General features: G+C 46.6%; 1 protein-coding gene across 1 annotated transcript; it reads right to left on the bottom strand.

Moving 5' to 3' along the window:
• Positions 1-1,905: 1,905 nt before the first annotated feature.
• Positions 1,906-2,259, bottom strand: LOC109174915. The gene has a single exon (XM_019324155.1). The coding sequence runs from the start codon at positions 2,257-2,259 to the stop codon at positions 1,906-1,908; it is 354 nt and encodes a 117-aa protein (XP_019179700.1).
• Between the last annotated feature and the right edge of the window lie 19,488 nt (positions 2,260-21,747).

Genomic DNA, 21,747 nt, shown 5'->3' with positions numbered 1-21,747 from the left:
ATGGTTATTTTTAAATAAGTATTTTAAAGTATATCAATGCAATATTATATCGGAGATGTTCATGCATAGGTAAATAAATTAAATGTTGAATTTATTTATTTAAATCGGTAATTTAAAATATATAAATGCAAGATAATATATGAGAGATTGATTATATTGTCACTAAAATAAATATTTGCAACTTTGTAATAACGCTAGTCTAAATACTTAGTCTAAAAACGATAGTCTAAATAAATAGTCCGATATTTCTTAAACTCAATCATCCACTTGTTCATATGGTCCTCAAAAAATTCAGGTTTTTCTTAGAAATTCAAGGAATAGAATATTATACAGAACAGCCTTTGAGACTCTATATAGGTCTTTAGAGTTGCAGCTGTGGAAGACCCAGAAGCCACTACCTGATCAATCAAAATTGCAGTAGTACGCTTAAAGACTTCTAACAATGGCTTTGCAAAATTATCAAGGAGCAACTCATTGGTCTTAAACTGGTATCAGAACTTCTTAAACAAGGAATTCAAGGTGGTTAACAAGCCATTTACAAACACATAATCATTCACTTGGCTTAGCTTATCAAGACTGGAAACAAGCTCCGGCAACAAGGCAGGCCACGCTTTAGAGAGAAGGAGCGTGAAGAAGATGACAAATTACGGAGAGATTCCTATCTTATGAGCTATCTGCCATTAAAAATGAAGTATGAAAGCCAAATGACATATTTACCCATGATTTTGACGGTTGAGATGGAAGGAAGTAACCGAAGGATGGTAGCATGTCAAATTTCGTAACTCGGAGGACCACGGATGGTAATTACAAAAGTTAGGAACTAAAGGTGGTGAAACCACCAAACTCGAGGGACCTTGGCTGGTATTTACTCAAAACCTCTTTGTAAATGACATTGGTAGTAATAACAGAATTTTGTCCATCCTCATCTAGAGCTAAAACCTTTAGGCCATCAGAATGGGTGACTCGGGAAAAAGTCATGTACACCTAAAGGGAAATCTAGTATCAGAAGGGGTTAGAGACATTTGTGGGATAAGAACTTTGGTTTCTTGATGTGTCTCATTAACTACTATTCTTGCTTCGACAATGTGATCTGACAATCTTGTGACAAGAGGCGCATACCATTGCAAAGATTAAGAGAGTGGTCTATGTTCCGCAATAACATAACAGGTGGACCAACCTTTAATGTCAATGAATGATTAGGAAGTCCAGACAACCTCAAACTATTTAAGAATTCAGGAGTGTGAATTTCTGATAGATTTTCCTGTCTGATTCTGCCTTACACAAAGAGTCACAACTTAAATATGTTCGATCTTCCATAGTGTTTATGTCGCATATGTACTGATTAATTTTATCAACGACATCTAAAGTCGGTGAGAGGATCGCTCGGCCTTCTAGGTGCGACTCATCAAACATGTCATATCCTGCGCTTTGGAAGGTGCTTTCCACTATAGTTGCTATTAGATCGTGTCCACACTTCAATAGAAACCTGTCGGAATATCAATCTCAGACAAACCGTCGTTAACAACCCCTGTAATCCCATATTCGATGTCTGCAATCCATATTGAAAACCAATCAACCGCCTGTCTATCTTCCTCTGAAGCTACGCTCTGTAGTCTCAAGTTATTCGTGAGCCTCAATGCCTTGCAATTTGTCCAGAGGTAGGAAGAATTAATAGTGGCTCCGACAACTATTGTTAGCGTTGCTATCGAAATAACGGGAAGAATCTTTCTTAAATCACCGTCCAAAACTACTATTTTTTCACCAAATGTCTTTTCAGCTCTATTCGGTATGGCGAACCTCAATAGATCCCTCATGTTTTTCTCTAAAGCCTCAAAATAGTATTTGTAGTTCATCGGTGCATCGTCCCATATTATCAATTTGCTCCTTATTATAAGCCCAGCAAGGTCAATTGCCTTGCAATACATTGCACGTGGAATCTTCATTCAAAGAGAGTGGTATACCAAATCTGGAATGCCCCGCCTTGCCTCCCGGCAAGAGCAAAGATGTTATTTTACTCGAAGCAATGTTGAGAACAATATCACCGTGGCTCATTATCTTTGACAATAACGTTCTCCACACGAACATCTTGCTTGTTCCTCCGTAACCATACACAAAGAACAATCCACCTCCATTAGAATCAATATCATTCATCACAGAGTCGAAGACATTCTTTTGCTCGTCCGTCAATTGTGTTACCAACATTTCATGCTCTGTCTTCAACGATTCATTGTCATATGCCAACTCTTCGGCTACCAACATGTTTTCTATCAAAACCCATGATGTTTTCGTCTGGAATTAGCATTTCTGGAAAGTCCCTCAAGCTCTTCCCCACAAATATAACAACTTCTCCAACTCCACCAGAGGCAATTGTTTCTTATCCGAATCCGATAACACCAACTTTTATTAATAGTATAGATTAATTAATATTCATATTACTAGTACTCCACCCATGCGATGCACAGACAATGTATGTATGTGTGTGTGTGTGTGTGTGTGTGTGTGTGTGTGTATATATATATATATAAAGAAGACAATTATTACCAATATGTATGTAACAAACAATGAATAATATACAAATTTTATAGATTATTAAACACCTCTTGGGATTGATTTGTCGGTAATTTGCTCGGATACCATATAAGTGATGCATTGCACGGGTACCATATAAGTTGTGTAACTATTATGATGTTAATTCTTTCTTTAGCAATATGAAGTTGTTTGTTTATAACTATTGAACATCAGAACATAATATCAATATATATTATAAAAAAAATTGTCTTATTCTATTTTTGTTGATAACACATTCAAAATATGTTCAAATATTATAATTATTAGTATAACACTTGTGTGGCGCACATACTACAATAATTCTTTCTGAAAAATATATTATAAACACAAATAAAAGATTAATAAATAAATAATTGCATTGGAAAATATAAATTTGAACATGTAATAAAGAAATATATTATTAGAAACTATTAATGTTATTAAATTTTACATATAAAAAAGAAATATGAGCATTTTATTCATTTTTAAATTTCTGTTATTTAATAATTATGTTCATATGCTATGAAAAATTATGAATCCAAATATTTTTAATTAAAATAAAAATTGTTAGTGATGATTTCATTCAATATTTGAAGTCGATTACTGATTTCAAAAATTTTCAAATTATATTTTTTATAATTACAATGTAGTATCTGTTCATATACTTTCCTTTCTCAACCTACCGAAGTACAAAAAATCAATAACGCCTCTATTGAAGCTCAAACTCACAACCTTTCAAATGGAAATCTAACCTGAGTACCATTAGATCACATAATCTTAGTACATTATCTTATCTTTAAAAGTTATTTTAATTATAATTAAGTGTATTATGATAATTTTAATTTGAACAATGAATAATAAATTTGAATAAAATCAAACTATTCTGACATAATACAAATAAATGCAAATTAATTTTCCAATAAATATATTATAGATTATAGATAGAAAATGTAACTCAATTCAATTAAATTTTTTATTAACTTGGAGTAATAACATAAATTAAACTTCCAAAATATAATTCTTAAAAATTATTTTCTTAAACAAAAAATTAAAACAAAATAAAATATTAATACAAAATATACAAAATAAGTGTCTTATACAAAAATCAGCAGCCCAATCCATTCTTATCAGTTCTAATATATATAACCCAATACACAACCCAAAACCAAAGCCCAATATTGGAACCCAAACCCGACCATATAAATACTAAACCTAACCTGATCTCTCCGCCCCTATCCCATCTGCCCTCTCTCTACGATTCTAGAAACCAGAACTCATGAGAAGGAAATTCCAGATTTCATCCTCTCCGCAGATGCTAACCCTTTCTGTCTCCTTCTATGAACCTCTCACCGTCTCTCTATGTTTCGAAACCTCTCTGTTACTTTGTCTTGGCGCCTCCGGCTCTCTGCCCCCTCGAGTCTCGCCTTTTGCTGAATCGCCGCCTTAAGCCTCGCTCCCTCCTTCATTATGCGACTATATCTGGAAACATCAACACAAGCAGGAAAACAAATCAAATCTAAACAAATAGGTTGTTGGTTTTAGGGTTTTTGGGCCCAGGGAGGTCCAACACAACCTCAGTTGGTGGATTCACCTTCCAATAAAGCTTTAAGAAAAATGCAGTAGCAAGAATGACGTCTCTCTATTATCTGGGCATGGACTCGCCCCTTTTACATTCACGGAGGGCCCTTTATATAGTAGGCCCTCCTCTACCGAGTTAAGGCTCATTTAAAAGACTACTTTAAGACTAATTATATTTTAGGGCCGTTGGGTGGTGTTACCAGGCCAGCCAACGGCTCTCTCCGACTCTCAACGGCTTGCTTGGTCGAGCCTCTTAACTGCGGCCATAAATGCCGGGCAACGGATCTCTGCCGAGTCGCCACCTGGGCCTGGGCTGACCCCTGGACTCGACCCTGGCCCCTGTTGGGCCCTATAAACCTGTTATCCGCTGGGTCGTGTCTTTACACACTCTGGGCTCCTTCTGCTATCCATGAACTCTACCTCTTGGGCCTTGTTTTTCTTAGGCCGGGGTCCACACCCTATCATCTAGTCCCTCACTTTCTCATACCCGGGCCTCTAACTCGGGTATGGGAAAGTAGCAGTATCTCCTCCCTTTAATCAGCAAATCTCCTATTTTAATTGTCCGAGTAACGCCCGAATTCTTCGCCATCTCGCCTAATTCACCGGGGCCGTTTAGATTCCTCCTTTGCTCCGGGGATCCTATAAATAATGTTCTAGTTTCTTCACTTTCCATCACCTCTTTAATCAACCATGGGTCTCTCCCCTTTGAAAGGAAAGAGGATAGACTTTGGGTCGCCTCGACGTCCTCTTCCCTCGAAGTGGTCAAGGCCCGAAAAGGAGGGTAAAAAAAAGGCTGCTCGGCCATCCTCTCGGAGGCTCCCTACTGGTACCACTTCCTCTGTTCTGCAGCCGCCGACCCCCAGTCCTTCTCTCGTGGCGAACACTTCAACATCGGCCGACCTGCCGCCACCTACCCTGGCCAGGGTTACTGCACAAGATGGATCTTTTGTAGAGGTGGCCGTCCCAGAGCAACTATCCTTCCGCATGACCTTCACTATCCCACTTGACGATCTGGATGGGCCGGCGACTGATCTGATGACCGATGCTGATTTCGCTCGATACTTGGAGTTATACCCAGATGATGAGGCGCTGGTGGTGCCACCGATTATGCCAGCTTTCTGGGATTCCTTCTGCTCGTCTCCTACTGGACCATCGGAGGAGATGTTCTCTAAGAATGATCCTTCCTCTCCTGACGAGTGATCACCTGGAAACTGCCCACGAGGCTTTCGGGAAGGACTACAAAAGGAGCACTTTATACACTTTTATTTGATGTAATAAGCTCCTTGGCCTGTGTATTTCCTTCTTGATTAATAAAACTACTTTTATTTCTTCTTTTCGAGGTCTTTGCTTTTTACTCGCCCAAACTCACCGGTTGACTGGTCTCGGAGTCGGCCAGATGACAAATCCTAAAGTCTGACATCTGCGATCCGTATCACTGGGAAATCCCGCCTTTTCAGTTAACGTGCGAATCTTCCTCTTCCCAAGCGCAGTTGATGAAACCATTCTCTGAAAAAGATTCACAAATCCCATCTCGCCCTGCCCTATGACAACTATGATTCTTTCCGCGATTTCTGCCTGGATATTCGCTCCCATTTTGGGCTATATAAGGGGTTACTTTCAATTGTACTCCTTACACCTTCTGATCCAGCAACCTCCATCATGAGTTATCGAACCGGTGATCGTCGCTTCTCCATTCGTCAAAAGGAACAGGTTCGACTGGAGAAGCTAAGGCAAAAGAGGCTGGCCAACGGTGGCCACTTGATGGGGGACTCTTCCTCAGATCCCATCGTCGTGCCGCCGGATATGTTAGACTTGATCCCCGTGGATTCGGATGAGCATCAAGTGGAGCCGGCGATAGAGGAGTCGGCACCAGATGAGGAAGAAGTGTGGGAGGTTCCTCCTCTCTTTGGGGTGGCCATGTCTCCCAGCGCCCTTGAGAGGCCCCTCCAAATGATCGATGACGGGAAGCCGACCATCTACTTGGATGAGGTGCCAGAGCCGGAGCCGACTCCTCCACCCTTCCGTCCACAGCTCTTCCTGGAAGGCCCACCTCCTGCTCGCCCTGCGGAAGAGAAGGGCGATCTGTGACCTCTTACCTCTTCTTTTAGCTTGTAACTTTTGGCCGAGATACAGGCCTTTATCTCGTTCCGATTGATAAACTGTTGCTTTCTTGCATTGTCATGTATGGCCTATTATTCCGAACTCGTGTAATAGAGTCGGCCTCACTCACCCGACGCTACTGGCGTCGACTGGTGGTGTAACACCCCATGTTACGACCCCTAAACCAAATTAATTAATTAATTACTCACCCTAAAAAGGGAATTAAAATCCATTAATTAGCTATAAGGGGTCCACCATAGTCCATGGGCCCTTATCCCTAAAACCAACCCCTTAGTCCTATAAGGAATAGAATTGGCAAGCCCATACCATTTAGACCCTAATTAGGACTCATAGATATACAAATAGGGACATAGGAGGCACCTAGAACTCACACCACAATAACTTTCACCACACAAGAATTCTCATAAGAGAAATCAAGAAAGAAAAATCTTAAAGAAAAATCCTTCATAGCCAAGGAATTTAATTAAGGCTAAAAGGTAACTCATGTCTCAAAAAAACCTATTTTCCTGGCTATAATCTCCTTCTTTGGCTCCCTCTATATGCTTGTGTCTTGATGAATTCCTTTATGATAATCGTGATATAATCTTATTTGATTGAGGTGATGAGTTTATGTGTGATCTTGATGATCTTGATATTAAAAAGAGGTTCTTGATATTTATGTGATGATTCTTGATGTTAGAGATAAAATATGATCTTGATAATGTGGATGGGAACTAGAGCCCTAGGTTGGATTGGGAATTTGTATTGTGATGTTCTTGATTTATATTTGGGTGGGAATTCGCATGTTCAGGTGTTTATGTTTAGAAGTCATGTTAGGACGTATTCAATATGACCCTTGCTTTTGATCCGTTAATTGCCTACGTGGTGTCGTTATTTTCATTTAAAAGTGTCAAAGCATGGTTTCGGGTTCCACAAAAGATCCCGGGACACGTATTTGATGAAAGAGTCAGTGGGGGGTAGGTGGGCGTAGGGGACCCGCCACCTACCGGCTGCCCGAGAATCACCGCCAGGCAGCGGGCAGCCGGCGGGCAAACGTCTGACCGCCAGCCACCCGCTGCCCGGAAGACCATCACCGGCGGGCAGCCGGCGGGTGGCCCTCCACCCACTGGCTACCCGCTGGTCTGTTACCCACCCCCGGGTCCTCGGCATCCTCGTTTGATGTTCCCCATTCCCCGTAGTGTCCCAACGGATCCCGTTTGTCGTGCTTAAGTCTAGTTTGATGTTTCGGGTGTCATTCGTAGGATAAAAGAGTCTTAGGAATTGTATGCAAGTGAATCGGTAACCCGTTGGCCTAGGAGAAGAATGCATGAACCCCTTAGGACTACTCTTAGTATGTGAATGATCACATGTAAGTTTATTTATACATCTCTCCCTTCCCAATGTGCAATTATGTGCTACAATGTGTTATGTGATGCATGATTCCCCAATTTGGTTGCGATCAAATTGGATGTTCCTAAGCTGCGGTTCAGAAGTTGGCTGCGGTCAAAATTGGTTGCTTATGAGCTGCGGTTCATTTTCCTGGCTGCGGTTAGTGATTCACTTCTTGGGCTACAACCCACGGGCCTCATGTGCGGATGGTACACCGACTGGACGCGCCAGCGGTGTGTAGGGCCACCAGCCTGAGGAAGGCCATAGCCCACCGAATGAGTGATCAGGCGGTGTGTAGGGCTATGGTCGGCTACGATCCACCGAGTGAAGGGCCAGCGGTGTGTAGGGTCGTAGTCTCCGAGGATCTTCGCCCACCAACTGAGCCCCTCAGCGGTGTGTAGGGCTTGATTCGCTACGATCCACCAACTGTGCTCATCAACGGTGTGTAGGGTCGTAGTCCCCAAAAGAGGATCGCAGTCCACCGACTGAGCGCATCAGCGGTGTGTAGGGCTGTGATCCGCCGTCGAGCTATCGGCGGTTTGTACGGTTGGTTGCGATCAACCCCTTCATGCTGCGGTATGAGGTAGGGTGCTGCGGGGCCATGTTAGTGCTATATGCACTAACCCTCATGTTCGGGGCATGTGATTGGTCCCGTGGCGCCACCAAGGTGTGCTTGTGTGATTTGAATGATGATTGAATGATAATGTGGATGATTTGAAAGTAAACTGTGACCTTAGATACATGTTCTTTATGATGTTGTCTCTATATAACTGTTTATCATGGTTGAATGTGCTTATCCTTACTTGCCGAGTCTATCCCTGACTTTAAAGCTAGAGTCCCCTAAGTATATCTCTTCCTGCTTCAAAATGGTTTTCGTATAACTATATATATATATATATATATATATATATATATATATATATATATATATATATATATATATATATATATATATATACCCATATTGTATTTCAACGCGTTGGAGTGGGTTACCAGCATCATTCGCTAAACAAATATATTTGGCTTTTAGGCACAGATGAGTAGACACCGGAGCGGGCTAGAGATCCGGAGCGTAGATTAGTTAGTTTCCCTTTCGACCTGCGCGCCATGATTATGTATTGACATTGCTTTGAGGTTGTTTAGTTAGTTTAGCCTGTGCATCTGAGTTTTCCAGCTTAGATGTGGCATAGCACCCCACACTCTTATGTTGATTTTGGGATTTAATGAGAATTCACCTTTATTATATAAGCTTTAAAAGTTTCAAAATTTCGGAGTGCCAGAGCCTAATTTTGACCCAAGGATAAGACTCTTAAGACCAGATTTTAGGACATTAGGCTTAAACTCTAGGAGTTCAGGAACATAAGATTTAAGAATCATAGGACGCGCGGTGAGATTATGAGACCTCTAAACTAATCCACACCTAATTTAAAGAACTCCCCTTCGCTTATCACATCAAGGTAAGGGTACAACACTCTAACTCGACATTTACTGTAAACATTGGCTCTATAGATCAGCATTATGGCACCAAACAGAAGACAATCAAGGACTCCGGAACCCGCCACACACGACCCCCTGACTCAAACCCTACAGCAACTAACCCAAGTCGCCCAAACACTGAGCAACGTAGCTCTCCGCAACAACCGACCACCACCACCTTCACCAAACACAAACTCAGAAGTCGCCCGACAAGTCTCAAATCATCGACCACCCACTTTCTCGGGAGAAGAAGATCCCGCCATCCTTGAGGAATGGATCCGGACCTTCGAAAAAATCCTGGGGTTGGTAGAATGCCCAGAAGAGCGTCGTGTAGAGATAGCCTCATTCTACTTCGGATACGAGGCGGACCTCTGGTGGATCCACGAGGGACCCACTTATAGCTAGGAACCAGGATTCAACTGGGAAAACCTAAAAACACGACTACGAGAAAGATTCTACCCAGCACACATAAGGGCATCCATGCACGAAGAGTTCCTCCACCTAAAGCAATGAACAACTACCGTCATGGAATACCATAAACGATTCCTCGAACTAGCACGCTTCGCACCAGAATTGGTCCCCACAGATGCAACCAAGATAGAACGATTTATATCTGGCCTCAACTTCGAAGCCCGAAAAGCACTAGTGATAAGCGGACCCCGGACCCTCAACGAGGCTTACTCCAGTGCCGCCAACCTCTACCGAATCCAACTACTACAACGAGGGGTTCAGGAGCATATTTGAAAAAGGAACATAGGAGGTGGGGCACCTCCTATGAAAAGACTAAGGAACGACGCTAACACCACACCAAGCAATCCAGCCAGCCAAAGGCCGCCCCAGGGAAACAACGAAACCAGTACAAGGGGCTTCTCATGCCCAAGGTGCAACAAGGACCACAGAGGTAAGGACTGCATGGGAAATCCCTTGCGATGCTTCAACTGTGGAAAGGAAGGACACAAGTCCTTCCACTGCACTCAACCCTCAAACTCACGCCCTATAGCCATGGGCCAACGCGGAGGCACGAACAATCAGGGAAATTACGGTTCCCCCAGAAAAGTATTCGTCATGAGCCGCACCCAAGCCGAACTCGAAAACGAGGGTAGCCTCGACGAAGAAAACACAGCCCCAGGAGACGAAAATCCCACTAACCAAACGGAAGAAAACCAAGAAGACGATTTCTGTTTAGGATATACTAATAAACCCCTTGTAACCACCCTCAGAGTAAAGTTACTTGTTTAGTTTAGCTACTTCGGAATTATTATAAATAAAATCGAAATAATTTAGCATAAAGAAAAAGGACTAGACTACCCCGAAAACCCGCATCAACAACAAGAAAGGCCAACCAAACCTTCTACCACTAGAAGACAAAGGAAGGAAAAAGGCCAAGGAATGCACAACAAAAGAAACCAATGTTACCAATGGGAATTAAACCCTAAACCTCCCACTTGTAAACACAAGTCCCTAACCATTAAGCCATGAGTATTTCTTGAAACCTCAATGGAACACTCCCTTCTTAAACCCCTACAAAACCCTAAAACCCACAAAATCCCCAAATCAAAAACCCTTATTCTTCCTCCAAACACACAACCCCCTCTCTCCTCCTCTCACCCCCTCTCCACACCGCCGGCACCACCCAAACCCGCCATAACAGCCACCACCAAGCAGACCACCGGCGACCACCCACACGGCCCGCCTCCGCCGCCTGCGACGAACCCGCCGCTGCCATCGCCCGGAGGCCACCCGCGTCGAGCCCACTGCTCGCCTGGCCGCCTCCCGCTGCCAGCACTGGCCACCTGCTCCGCCCAGCTCCTCGCACCCTCGCCGTCGACCCCGTAACAGCAAGCCGCGCCGCCTCCCCTCGCCGCCGGAAAAACCCCGCCGGAACCTCACGGGAAAAAGCATCACCCGAGAAACATCACCTAAAGGAGTCTCAAAATGCCAAAGAAGCCCGTTGGTATCCGAACCCCAGAATCGAATGACGCCGATTACATGGTAATCGGAGGTAAAGCCCTCGAACCCGACCAATTCTCTCCGGAGTTGGTCGATACGCTTAAATTTCAAGGACTCTTGGATACGTATCTCACCATCAAAGGGGATACGTACCCCCGAATTGGTGAAGGAGTTCTATCACCATTTAGTAGCCGTCAAGCGGGGTGATAAAGTGGAAATCACTGCTAAAGTTCGAGGCAAGGAGATAGTACTCTCCGAAGGCCGCTTGACCAAACTCCTAAAACTGACCACCACAGGTGTGTCAGATTACGACCGGAAGGGGTGGATCGGTACCCAAGGCACGGGGTATATGGACTACCTCGGGTACCTATTAGGAAAGGAAGAAGGTTTCACCTCGGCCACCCGGCCTAACAGGAAATGGCTAACCGCTGAACAAAAGATACTAGTCATGATTGTAACTGATAGCTTGCTGCCTACGAACAACAAAAGCAATGATGTGGGAAGCCTGGAGTGTACCTTTGCCTACTTCCTAAAACACAAGATCAAGTTCAATCTACCGGCCCTTATGTTGAAACACATGGAGTTTTGCAAGACTAGCAACCGGCTTAGTCAACCTTACGGGATGATCCTAAGTTGGATCATGGAGAAAAAGGGAGTGGACCTGAGTCACACAGAGATCAAACCCGTAAGCGGCATGGTTTTCAATGCACAGAACCTCCGCCGCAATGACATCTACTACATCGAAGGGGGACAATACATCACCCTCGAGGAGGTTTGCCTTAAACCCGAAGAGGAACGAAGGGAATTGGTTGATCGACTGGATATCTCCAACAAAAAGCTAAAACGGGCAATGCAAGATTGTGGGGAACTGGAGGACAATGAGGAACAAAAAGAGGACAGCGAACCTAACCCACCAGCACCCGCACAAGAAAGGGGAAACCTAGGGGACCGAAATGAAGCATCCATCAACGAACGCATCCTCGCGCAGCTCACCCGGCAAAATCAAATCATGGATGAGGGGTTCTCGTCCCTAATCCACGCAACGCGTACACTAGACCAGAGGGTGGCAGCAATCGAGACCATATTGGGCACTCGCGGGGCATCCAGCTCAGGAGCAGGAAACCAAGGTAGACCCGAACTTTCCAATCACCACTTCACCAGAAATCCAGTCTACCCCAGCAAAGAAAACACGTGGAGCCACATTTCCTAATCAGGAGGCCAAAATACGTGACGGCCAGGGGTGAAAGCATGGATCCACGCACCGGCTTCGGGGACGAAGCCTCTTGTAAGGGGGGAGAGTGTAAAACCCCATGTTACGACCCCTAAACCAAATTAATTAATTAATTACTCACCCTAAAAAGGGAATTAAAATCCATTAATTAGCTAAAAGGGGTCCACCATAGTCCATGGGCCCTTATCCCTAAAACCAACCCCTTAGTCCTATAAGGAATAGAATTGGCAAGCCCATACAATTTAGACCCTAATTAGGACTCTTAGGTATATAAATAGGGACATAGGAGGCACCTAGAACTCACACAACAATAACTTTCACCACACAAGAATTCCCAAGAATTCTCATAAGAGAAATCAAGAAAGAAGAAATCTTAAAGAAAGATCCTTCATAGCCAAGGAATTTAATTAAGGCTAAAAGGTAACCCATGTCTCAACAAAACCTACTTTCCTTGCTATAATCTCCTTTTTTGGCTCCCTCTATATGCTTGTGTCTTGATGAATTCCTTTATGATAATCGTGATATAATCTTATTTGATTGATGTGATGAGTTTATGTGTGATCTTGATGATCTTGATATTAAAAAGAGGTTCTTGATATTTATGTGATGATTCTTGATAAATCTTGATGTTTCTTGATGTTAGAGAAAAAATATGATCTTGATAATTTGGATGGGAACTAGAGCCCTAGGTTGGATTGGGAATTTGTATTGTGATGTTCTTGATTTATATTTGGGTGGGAATTCGCATGTTCGGGTGTTATTTATGTTTAGAATTCTTGTTAGGACGTATTCAATATGACCCTTGCTTTTGATCCGTTAATTGCCTACGTGGTGTCGTTATTTTCATTTAAAAGTGTCAAAGCATGGTTTCGGGTTCCACAAAAGATCCCGGGACACGTATTTGATGAAAGAGTCAGTGGGGGGTAGGTGGGGGTAGGGGACCCGCCACTTACCGGCTGCCCAAGAATCACCGCAAGGCAGCGGGCAGCCGGGGCAAACGTCTGACCGCCGGCCACCCGCTGCCCGGAAGACCATCACCGGCGGGTGGCCCTCCACCCACTGGCTACCCGCTGGTCTGTTACCCACCCCCGGGTCCTCGGCATCCTCGTTTGATGTTCCCCATTCCCCGTAGTGTCCCAACGGACCCCGTTTGTCGTGCTTGAGTCTAGTTTGATGTTTCGGGTGTCATTCGTAGGATAAAAGAGTCTTAGGAATTGCATGCAAGTGAATCGGTAACCCGTTGGCCTAGGAGAAGAATGCATGAACCCCTTAGGATTACTATTAGTATGTGAATGCTCACACGTAAGTTTATTTATACGTCTCTCCCTTCCCAATGTGCTATTATGTGCTACAATGTGTTATGTGATGCATGATTCCCCAATTTGGTTGCGATCAAATTGGATGTTCCTGAGTTGCGGTTCAGAAGTTGGCTGCGGTCAAAATTGGTTGCTTATGTGCTGCGGTTCATTTTCCTGGCTGTGGTAAGTGATTCACTTCTTGGGCTACAGCCCTCGGGCCTCATGTGCGGATGGTCCACCGACTGGATGCGCCAGCGGTGTGTAGGGCCACCAGCCTGAGGAAGGCCATAGGCTACCGAATGAGTGATCAGGCAGTGTGTAGGGCTATGGTCGGCTATGATCCACCGAGTGAAGGGCCAGCGGTGTGTAGGGTCGTAGTCTCCGAGGATCTTCGCCCACCGACTGAGCCCCTCAGTGGTGTGTAGCGCTTGATTTGCTACGATCCACCAACTGTGCTCATCAACGGTGTGTAGGGTCGTAGTCCCCAAAAGAGGATCGCAGTCCACCGACTGAGCGCGCCAGCGGTGTGTAGGGCTGTGATCCGCCGTCGAGCTATCGGCGGTCTGTACGGTTGGTTGCGATCAACCCCTTCATGCTGCGGTATGAGGTAGGGTGCTGCGGGGCCATGTTAGTGCTATATGCACTAACCCTCATGTTCGGGGTATGTGATTGGTCCCGTGGCGCCACCAAGGTGTGATTGTGTGATTTGAATGATGATTGAGTGATGATGTGGATGATTTGAAAGTAAACTGTGACCTTAGATACATGTTCTTTATGATGTTGTCTCTATATAACTGTTTATCATGGTTGAATGTGCTTATCCTTACTTGCCGAGTCTATCCCTGATTTTAAAGCTAGAGTCCCCTAAGTATATCTCTTCCTGCTTCAAAATGGTTTTCGTATATATATATATATATATATATATATATATATATATATATATATATATATATATATATATATATATATATATATATATATATATATATATATATATATATATATATATATATATACCAATATTGTATTTCAACGCGTTGGAGTGGGTTACCATCATCATTCGCTGAACAGATATATTTGGCTTTCAGACACAGATGAGTAGACACCGGAGCGCGCTAGAGATCCGGAGCGTATATTAGTTAGTTTCCCTTTCGGCCTGCGTGCCATGATTATGTATTGACATTGCTTTGAGGTTGTTTAGTTAGTTTAGCCTGTGCATCTGAGTTTTCCAGCTCAGATGTGGCATAGCACCCCGCACTCTTATGTTGATTTTGGGATTTAATGAGAATTCACCTTTATTATATATGCTTTAAAAGTTTCAAAATTTCGGGGTGTTACAGGTGGGTCTGGCCCAATGACCCTACTTTAGACACCTTCGACCCGTACCCGGGCAGCCCAGATGCCGTGGCCTACAATGGGCCTTACGGCAATGAGCCGGGTTGTCTTCGCTTGCCCTAGGTCTAGGCCAGACGCGCCGTCTTAGGCTAACCCTAGGCCCCAACCGTCACTCTACTTCTCGAGGTCATTAATTGCAAACGTCCTTTCACCTCCCATCAACCTTTGCTATCCTCCAGTGAGTGCGTGACACGTGGCCACCTCTTGGAATTCTCCCCATTTAAATACTTCGTCTTCCCCCTTTTCCTCACTTCATCTCTTAATTTCTGCAAAAAAAAAAAAACTTCCCGAAGTCAAGCTCAATCTTCTCCAGCGACTCTTCCTTCCGAAGACCACCCAGGTTGGTACAATGTCTACTACTCCTCGCCGTATGGAAGCCCCGTCCGGTCTTCCATCGGCGTCTTCACCTCAGCCGACCCCTTAATCTTCGGGGGCAGTTACTCCTCTGAGCCCGACTCCTCTTACGATGGTGGAAGCTCTTCCTCAGGGCACCCAACGGCCGAGGGGTAAATTCGACTCCATGCCCCAGCCGGCGGGATCTCTGTCGCTGGTTACTGAGGCGGACCTGGAGATGGCCCGTTTCCTTCTTGGCCCTTCGGCCACTGTACTTCCACCGGATAGCCGGCCAATCTTTGACCCGCTGGAAGACTGCGTCGGTATTCATCTGCACTCGGTGGCTTTTGGCTTCCGAGTGCCACCCCATCCTTTTCTTTCCCTTTTCTACCGTCATTATAATCTGGTTCCGGGTCAGCTCGTGCCTAACTCACACCGCCTTCTTACCTGCTTCATTAATCTATGCCATTGGTGGCTCTACGAGCCTGACCTAGATCTTTTTAGGTGCTTGTTCACAGTGAACAAGGTCGGCTCGCACTCCCCGGGCTTCATCCAAGTTGCTGCCCGACCTGGGCGTCAGTTATTCGAGGGTCTTCCAGATTCCATAAAGGACTGGAAGCCCTATTTCTTCTTCGTTCGCCCTTCTTTCTCAACCTTCACTTTCCCTACTTTATGGCCGACTGCCCTCTTCAAACCCTGCTCCCGGCGCGCTGCCTTCACCCAGGACGCGATCTAGGGTGCCGAGTTCCTGAAGAGCTTTGGACCTTACTCTGTCAAGTACTGGTCTCGAATTCGGGCTATGGCGAAACGGGGCCTTTTGCCAGCCGGCGCAGACACCACAGGTAGCCTCTCGCGACCTTCTTTTCTCTTAGCTTTCTTGCCTGGTCCGACTGCTGACCCTTTAACTTTTTCGTGCAAGTCCTTACGACTCCGACTCCACCAGCTCGGACGAAGCTGAGGCCCAAACGCTTGCCATGGCCGACCGTGCTGAAAAGATGAGGCGCCGACTGTCGCAACGGTCGTCCGGTGCACAGGCGACCTCTTCTTACCTTCCTTCTCCGGCTCCCCAGGCGACTCCAACTCCTCCACGAACTGTGGTGGACCTGACGCCGTCTCCTGCTGCTTCTCCTTCTCGCCTTCCGCCCCCGGCGCCTACGGAGAGCCCCAACTCCAAGCGCCCGCTTGGGCAGTCGGACGCGCCTCCTCCCAAGAAGATCCGGGTGGGCTTGGAGCTTGAGGAGGATGCCCAGATTTGGGCGGGCAACTACTCGGTCCAGAATTGGGCCGAACATGTCCTCCTCCCCAAGGACTTGGAGGCGGCGAACAAGATGCAGGATGAATGTATCTTGGAAGCTTCCCTGCGCCAGTCCTATCGAGTAAGTTCTTTTGCCAACCTCCTTTATTTTTCTATTCCTTCCAGATTTTCTTCTAATGCCGCTTCTTTTCCCTTTTTCTTAGAACCTCACTTTCCAACTGGAGCTGAGGAGGCGGATACGGGCACTCAAGACTACCATGCACTCCATCGCCACTCGCCTACGCCAATCAGAGGAGGCGCGCCTGGAAGAACATGCGGTTTATGCCAAGGCAAAGGAGGTTCACACCGCCGAGCTGCTGAGGGTCACTCGCCAATGGGAGACAGAGCGAGACAAGGCCATCGCCGCCGCTGCCTCGGTTGCCGCCGCTGTTGCCGAGTACAAGAACTCAGCTACCTTTGAGGCGGACGTGAAGTCGGCGAATGAGGGTCGTCGAGAGGCTCTGGGGTAGTAGTGGCTGTCGACTTCAGAAGGGGACGACTATCTGCTGGATTTGGGCGAGCGTGATTACCGCCTGGGTTATCGTGAAGCTCAGATGGAGATCCATGCCCTCCTCTTGGCCCGCGACTCGACCTTCACTCCGGAGAGCTGGGGCCTTAAGCTGGTGCTTGATCCTCTACCAACTATTGAGATGCCTGTGACGACTGCTGATCCGGCGGCTCCTCCTGTGGCGAGCCCGATGACTTCGACTGAACAGCCTCCTCCGGCGGAAGATCCTTCGCTTGTTCCTCCAGCTGGACCATCGACGGAAGAACAAGTGGAGGGAGTCAACGTCGACACCCCTTCCCCCCTAGTCTAGGGCTTTTAGTAACTTCTCCCCTTTTTTTGTAAGGGCTGGCCCTCCCCTCGGGCTTTTATTGAATGAAACTTTTCCCTTTGCTCTTCTTCGTGTTTTTCTTTATGCAATTTATTTATGCTTTTCGACTGCTCTTGTTTACCATCTTTTCTCGCCGAGTCCCTCAGTCGAGGCGACTCCTCTTGGCTTTTTCTCAGAAACGACTTAGGGTCTGGGCCCTTGTTTCCAATCTTTTCTCGCCGAGTCCCTCAGTCGAAGCGACTCCTTTAGGTTTTTTTTCTCAGAAACGACTAAGGGTCTGGGCCCTTGTTTCCTATCTTTTTCTCGTCGAGTCCCTCAGTCGAGGCGACTCCTTCTGGCTTTTTCTCGAAAACGACTAAGGGTCTGGGCCCTTGTTTCCTATCTTTTTCTTGTCTAGTCCCTCAGTCGAGGCGATTCCTTCTGGCTTTTTCTCGGAAATGACTAAGGGTCTGGGCCCTTGTTTCCTATCTTTTTCTCGCCGAGTCCCTCAGTCGAGGCGACTCCTTCTGACTTTTTCTCGGAAACGACTAAGGGTCTGGACGCTTGTTTCCTATCTTTCTCTCGCCGAGTCCCTCAGTCGAGGCGACATCTTCTGGCTTTTTCTCGGAAACGACTAAGGGTCTGGGCCCTTGTTTCCTATCTTTTTCTCGCCGAGTCCCTTAGTCGAGGCGACTCCTTCTGACTTTTTCTCGGAAACAACTAAGGGTCTGGGCCCTTGTTTCCTATCTTTTTCTCGCCGAGTCCCTTAGTCGAGGCGACTCCTTCTGGATTTTTCTCGGAAACGACTAAGGGTCTGGGCCCTTGTTTCCTATCTTTTTCTCGTCGAGTCCCTCAGTCGAGGCGACTCCTTCTGGCTTTTTCTCGGAAACGACTAAGGGTCTGGGCCCTTGTTTCCTATCTTTTTCTCGCCGAGTCCCTTAGTCGAGGCGACTCCTTCTGGCTTTTTCTCGAAAATGACTAAGGGTCTGGACCCTTGTTTCCTATATTTTTCTCGCCGAGTACCTTAGTCGAGGCGACTCCTTCTAGCTTTTTCTCGGAAACGACTAAGGGTCTGGGCCATTGTTTCCTATCTTTTTCTCACCGAGTCCCTCAGTCGAGGCGACTCCTTCTGGCTTTTTCTCAGAAACGACTAAGGGTCTGGGCGCTTGTTTCCTATCTTTTTCTCGCCGAGTCCCTCAGTTGAGGCGACTCCTTCTGGCTTTTTCTCGGAAACGACCAAGGGTCTGGGCCCTTGTTTCCTATCATTTTCTCGGAAACTGTTATCGAGATGTTTAAAGTGATGGCACTTTATTCAAGATTGAACTTTGGGTGAATACATAGGCTAACCTCTTAAGGCTTACTGATAGAACTTCTCCAAGTGAATCACATTCCAGATTCGGTCAACGAGGCTCCCTTCCAATGTTTCCAATTTGTATGTGCTGGCTTGGACCACTGCGTCAATGCGATAAGGTCCTTCCCACTTAACTGCGAACTTTCCCCCTTCCGTGGGCTGGCTTGCCTGTCGATCTTGTAGCACGAGGTCGCCGACCTGAAAGGTTCGTGGGCGAATCCTCCGATCCTGATATCTTTTTACGGCCTGCTGGTATTCCACCATACGGGCATGCGCAGCTTCCCTTCGCTCCTCCAAGAAATTCTTTTCAATTCTGAGGCTCTCCTCGTTTCCTTCATCCGAGTAACAGCGGACTCGGTGAGTAGGCTAGACGACTTCTATGGGAATTTTGGCCTCGAAGCCATACGCCAAGGAGAACGGACTTTCCCCGGTCGCCCGCCTCTGAGTGGTTCGGTAGGCCCACAGAACTCGGTCGAGCTCATCCACCCAGTTTCCTCCAATGTCCTCCAGCTTTTTTCGGATTCCATCCACGATCGTACGGTTTACGTTCTCAACTTTTCCATTAGCTTGGGGGTAAGCAACGGACACCTTGGTGTGGCGTATGCTATGCCGTCGACAGAAGTCGGCAAAGGGTTGGCAGTCGAACTGTCGACCGTTATCGCTAACCACATGCTCAGGTAATCCAAAGCGGCAGATTACTTTCTTCCACAAGAAGCGTCGACACTGATATTCAGTGATGGTAGCTAGTGCTCAGCCTCAACCCACTTATTGAAATAGTCGATGGCTACTACACAGAACTTCAGACGCCCGGGGGCGACTGGTAGTGGGCCCAGCAGATCAATTCCCCACTTGGCGAATGGGATGGCTGTAGTAACCGGCGTGTAGAAAGTGGCTGGCCGAGTATCCTTTCGAGCGAACGCTTGGCAGATCGCGCATTTGGCTATCCACTCGATGCAGTCTCTCATCATAGTAGGCCAGTAATATCCCTAAACGACTAACTTCCGGGCGAGAGTGTGGGCACCCTGGTGAGCCGCACAGATTCCACGATGGGCTTCGTCCATTATCTTTTCCGCCTCCGGTCTGAGTAAGCATTTGAGGAGGGGACCCCCGAACGACCGCTTGTATAGTTGCCCATCGATAATTTCAAATGACGGAGCCTTGCGACGAACCAGGGCGGTGACTCCTGGGTCTTCCGGAAATTCCCCCTATTCCTTATACCATCGAATATCTTCGATCCAGAACATTTCGGGGTTCTTCACCCGGTCCCATTCTTCAGCCGTCACTTGCTGAATTTCTAAGGTCACCTCTTCTATGCTGGATCGGACCAGTTCTTTTCGAAAGTATGGCAGATCTTAACGAGATGATCCGGTACACCTTCCAAAGCGATTTTCGAAAGTATGTCGGCTCGAGAGATGTACTCTATCTCATAAGCGCAGAATCCCTTCAATAATTCTACCGTTTTTTCCTTGTATTGAGCCATCCGAGTGTTCTTCACGTCGCAGGTTCCGGACACCTGTCCAACCACCAAATGAGAGTCGGTCTTGATTCGTAGGCGTTCCGCCCCCAGTGTCTTGGTGAGTCGTAGGCCATCCAACACAGCCTCGTACTCGGCCTCATTGTTAGAGGTCGGGAACAAATAACTTAAGGCGTACTAAAGTCTGAACCCTTCCGGAGTAATCAACATAACTCCGTCGCCGCAATGTCGGCGACTGGCAACTCCATCCGCATGTATCTCCCACCATTCGCCGGGGCCATCTTCCTGGATGTCGTCACTGTCGCTTTCTCCCGCAGTGCACTCGACCAGGAAGTCGGCCAAGGCCTGTCCCTTCACTGATGGGCGAGGCTGATACTCGATCCCGTACTGGGTTAACTCCACTGCCCACTTTACGAGTCGGCCGGACGACGTGGGATTCCGCAACACGCTGCCCAGGGGTTGATCGGTCAAGACCCGGATGGTGTAGGCTTGGAAGTAGGGCGCCAATTTGCGCACGGTGACTATCAGAGCATAGACGATTTTCTCCAAAGGCGTATATCGCGCTTCGGCTACTTTCAAAGAATGACTCACGTAATATACCGGGTGCTGAGCACGTTCTTCCTCTCGGACAAGTACCAAACTCACCGCCTTCGAGGATGCCACCAGGTATAAGAACAATGGCTCACCAACTTGGGGGGTGGACAGCACCGGAGGTGTGGAAAGATATCTTTTCAACTCATCGAACGATTGCTGGCACTCGGCTGTTCGCACGAAGCCCTCCTTCTTCTTCATAGCCTAAAAAACGGGCACAGTCTTGTCCGCCGATTTGCTTAGAAATCAGCTAAGGACAGCCAGTCGACCGGTCAACCGCTGAAGGTCCTTAATAGTACTCGGAGGCTGCATGTCCATGATTGCCTGCACCTTCTTCCGGTTGGGCTCGATGCCCCTTTTGGTCACCATATATCCCAAGAATTCCCCCCTTGTACGGCGAAGGCGCACTTCTTCGGATTGAGTCTCAAATTGTATTTAAGCATTATCTGGAAGCAGTCGGCCAAGTCTTTAGCATGATTAATTTCCTCCCGGCTCTTCACTAGCATGTCGTCTATGTATGCTGCCATTGATTTTCCCAATAAGTCCTGGAACAGCCGGGCGACCGTTCGTGTGTACGTAGCTCCCGCATTCTTGAGTCCGAATGGCATGACTCAGTAACAATACACCCCATCCGGGGTCATGAAAGCGGTTTTCTCTTCATCGGCCTTGTGCATGAAGATCTGATGGTATCCCCGGAAGGCGTCCATGAAACTTAGCAAGGCTGACCCCGCCGTTTCGTCGACTAACTGATCGATCCGAGGCAGCGGAAACGGATCCTTCGGACAAGCCATGTTAAGGTCGGTATAATCCACACACATTCGTTAAGCCTGGGGTTTCGGCACGAGCACCACGTTAGCCAGCCATTCTGGGTACTTAACTTCTCGGACATGACCCGCGGCTAACAGCGTGCTTACCTCTTTCTTCA

Source organism: Ipomoea nil, unplaced genomic scaffold (genome assembly GCF_001879475.1).
Source record: "Ipomoea nil cultivar Tokyo-kokei standard unplaced genomic scaffold, Asagao_1.1 scaffold0672, whole genome shotgun sequence".
In the NCBI taxonomy this organism is placed as follows: Eukaryota; Viridiplantae; Streptophyta; class Magnoliopsida; order Solanales; family Convolvulaceae; genus Ipomoea; species Ipomoea nil.
This window is presented reverse-complemented; position numbering and strand designations above follow the sequence as displayed.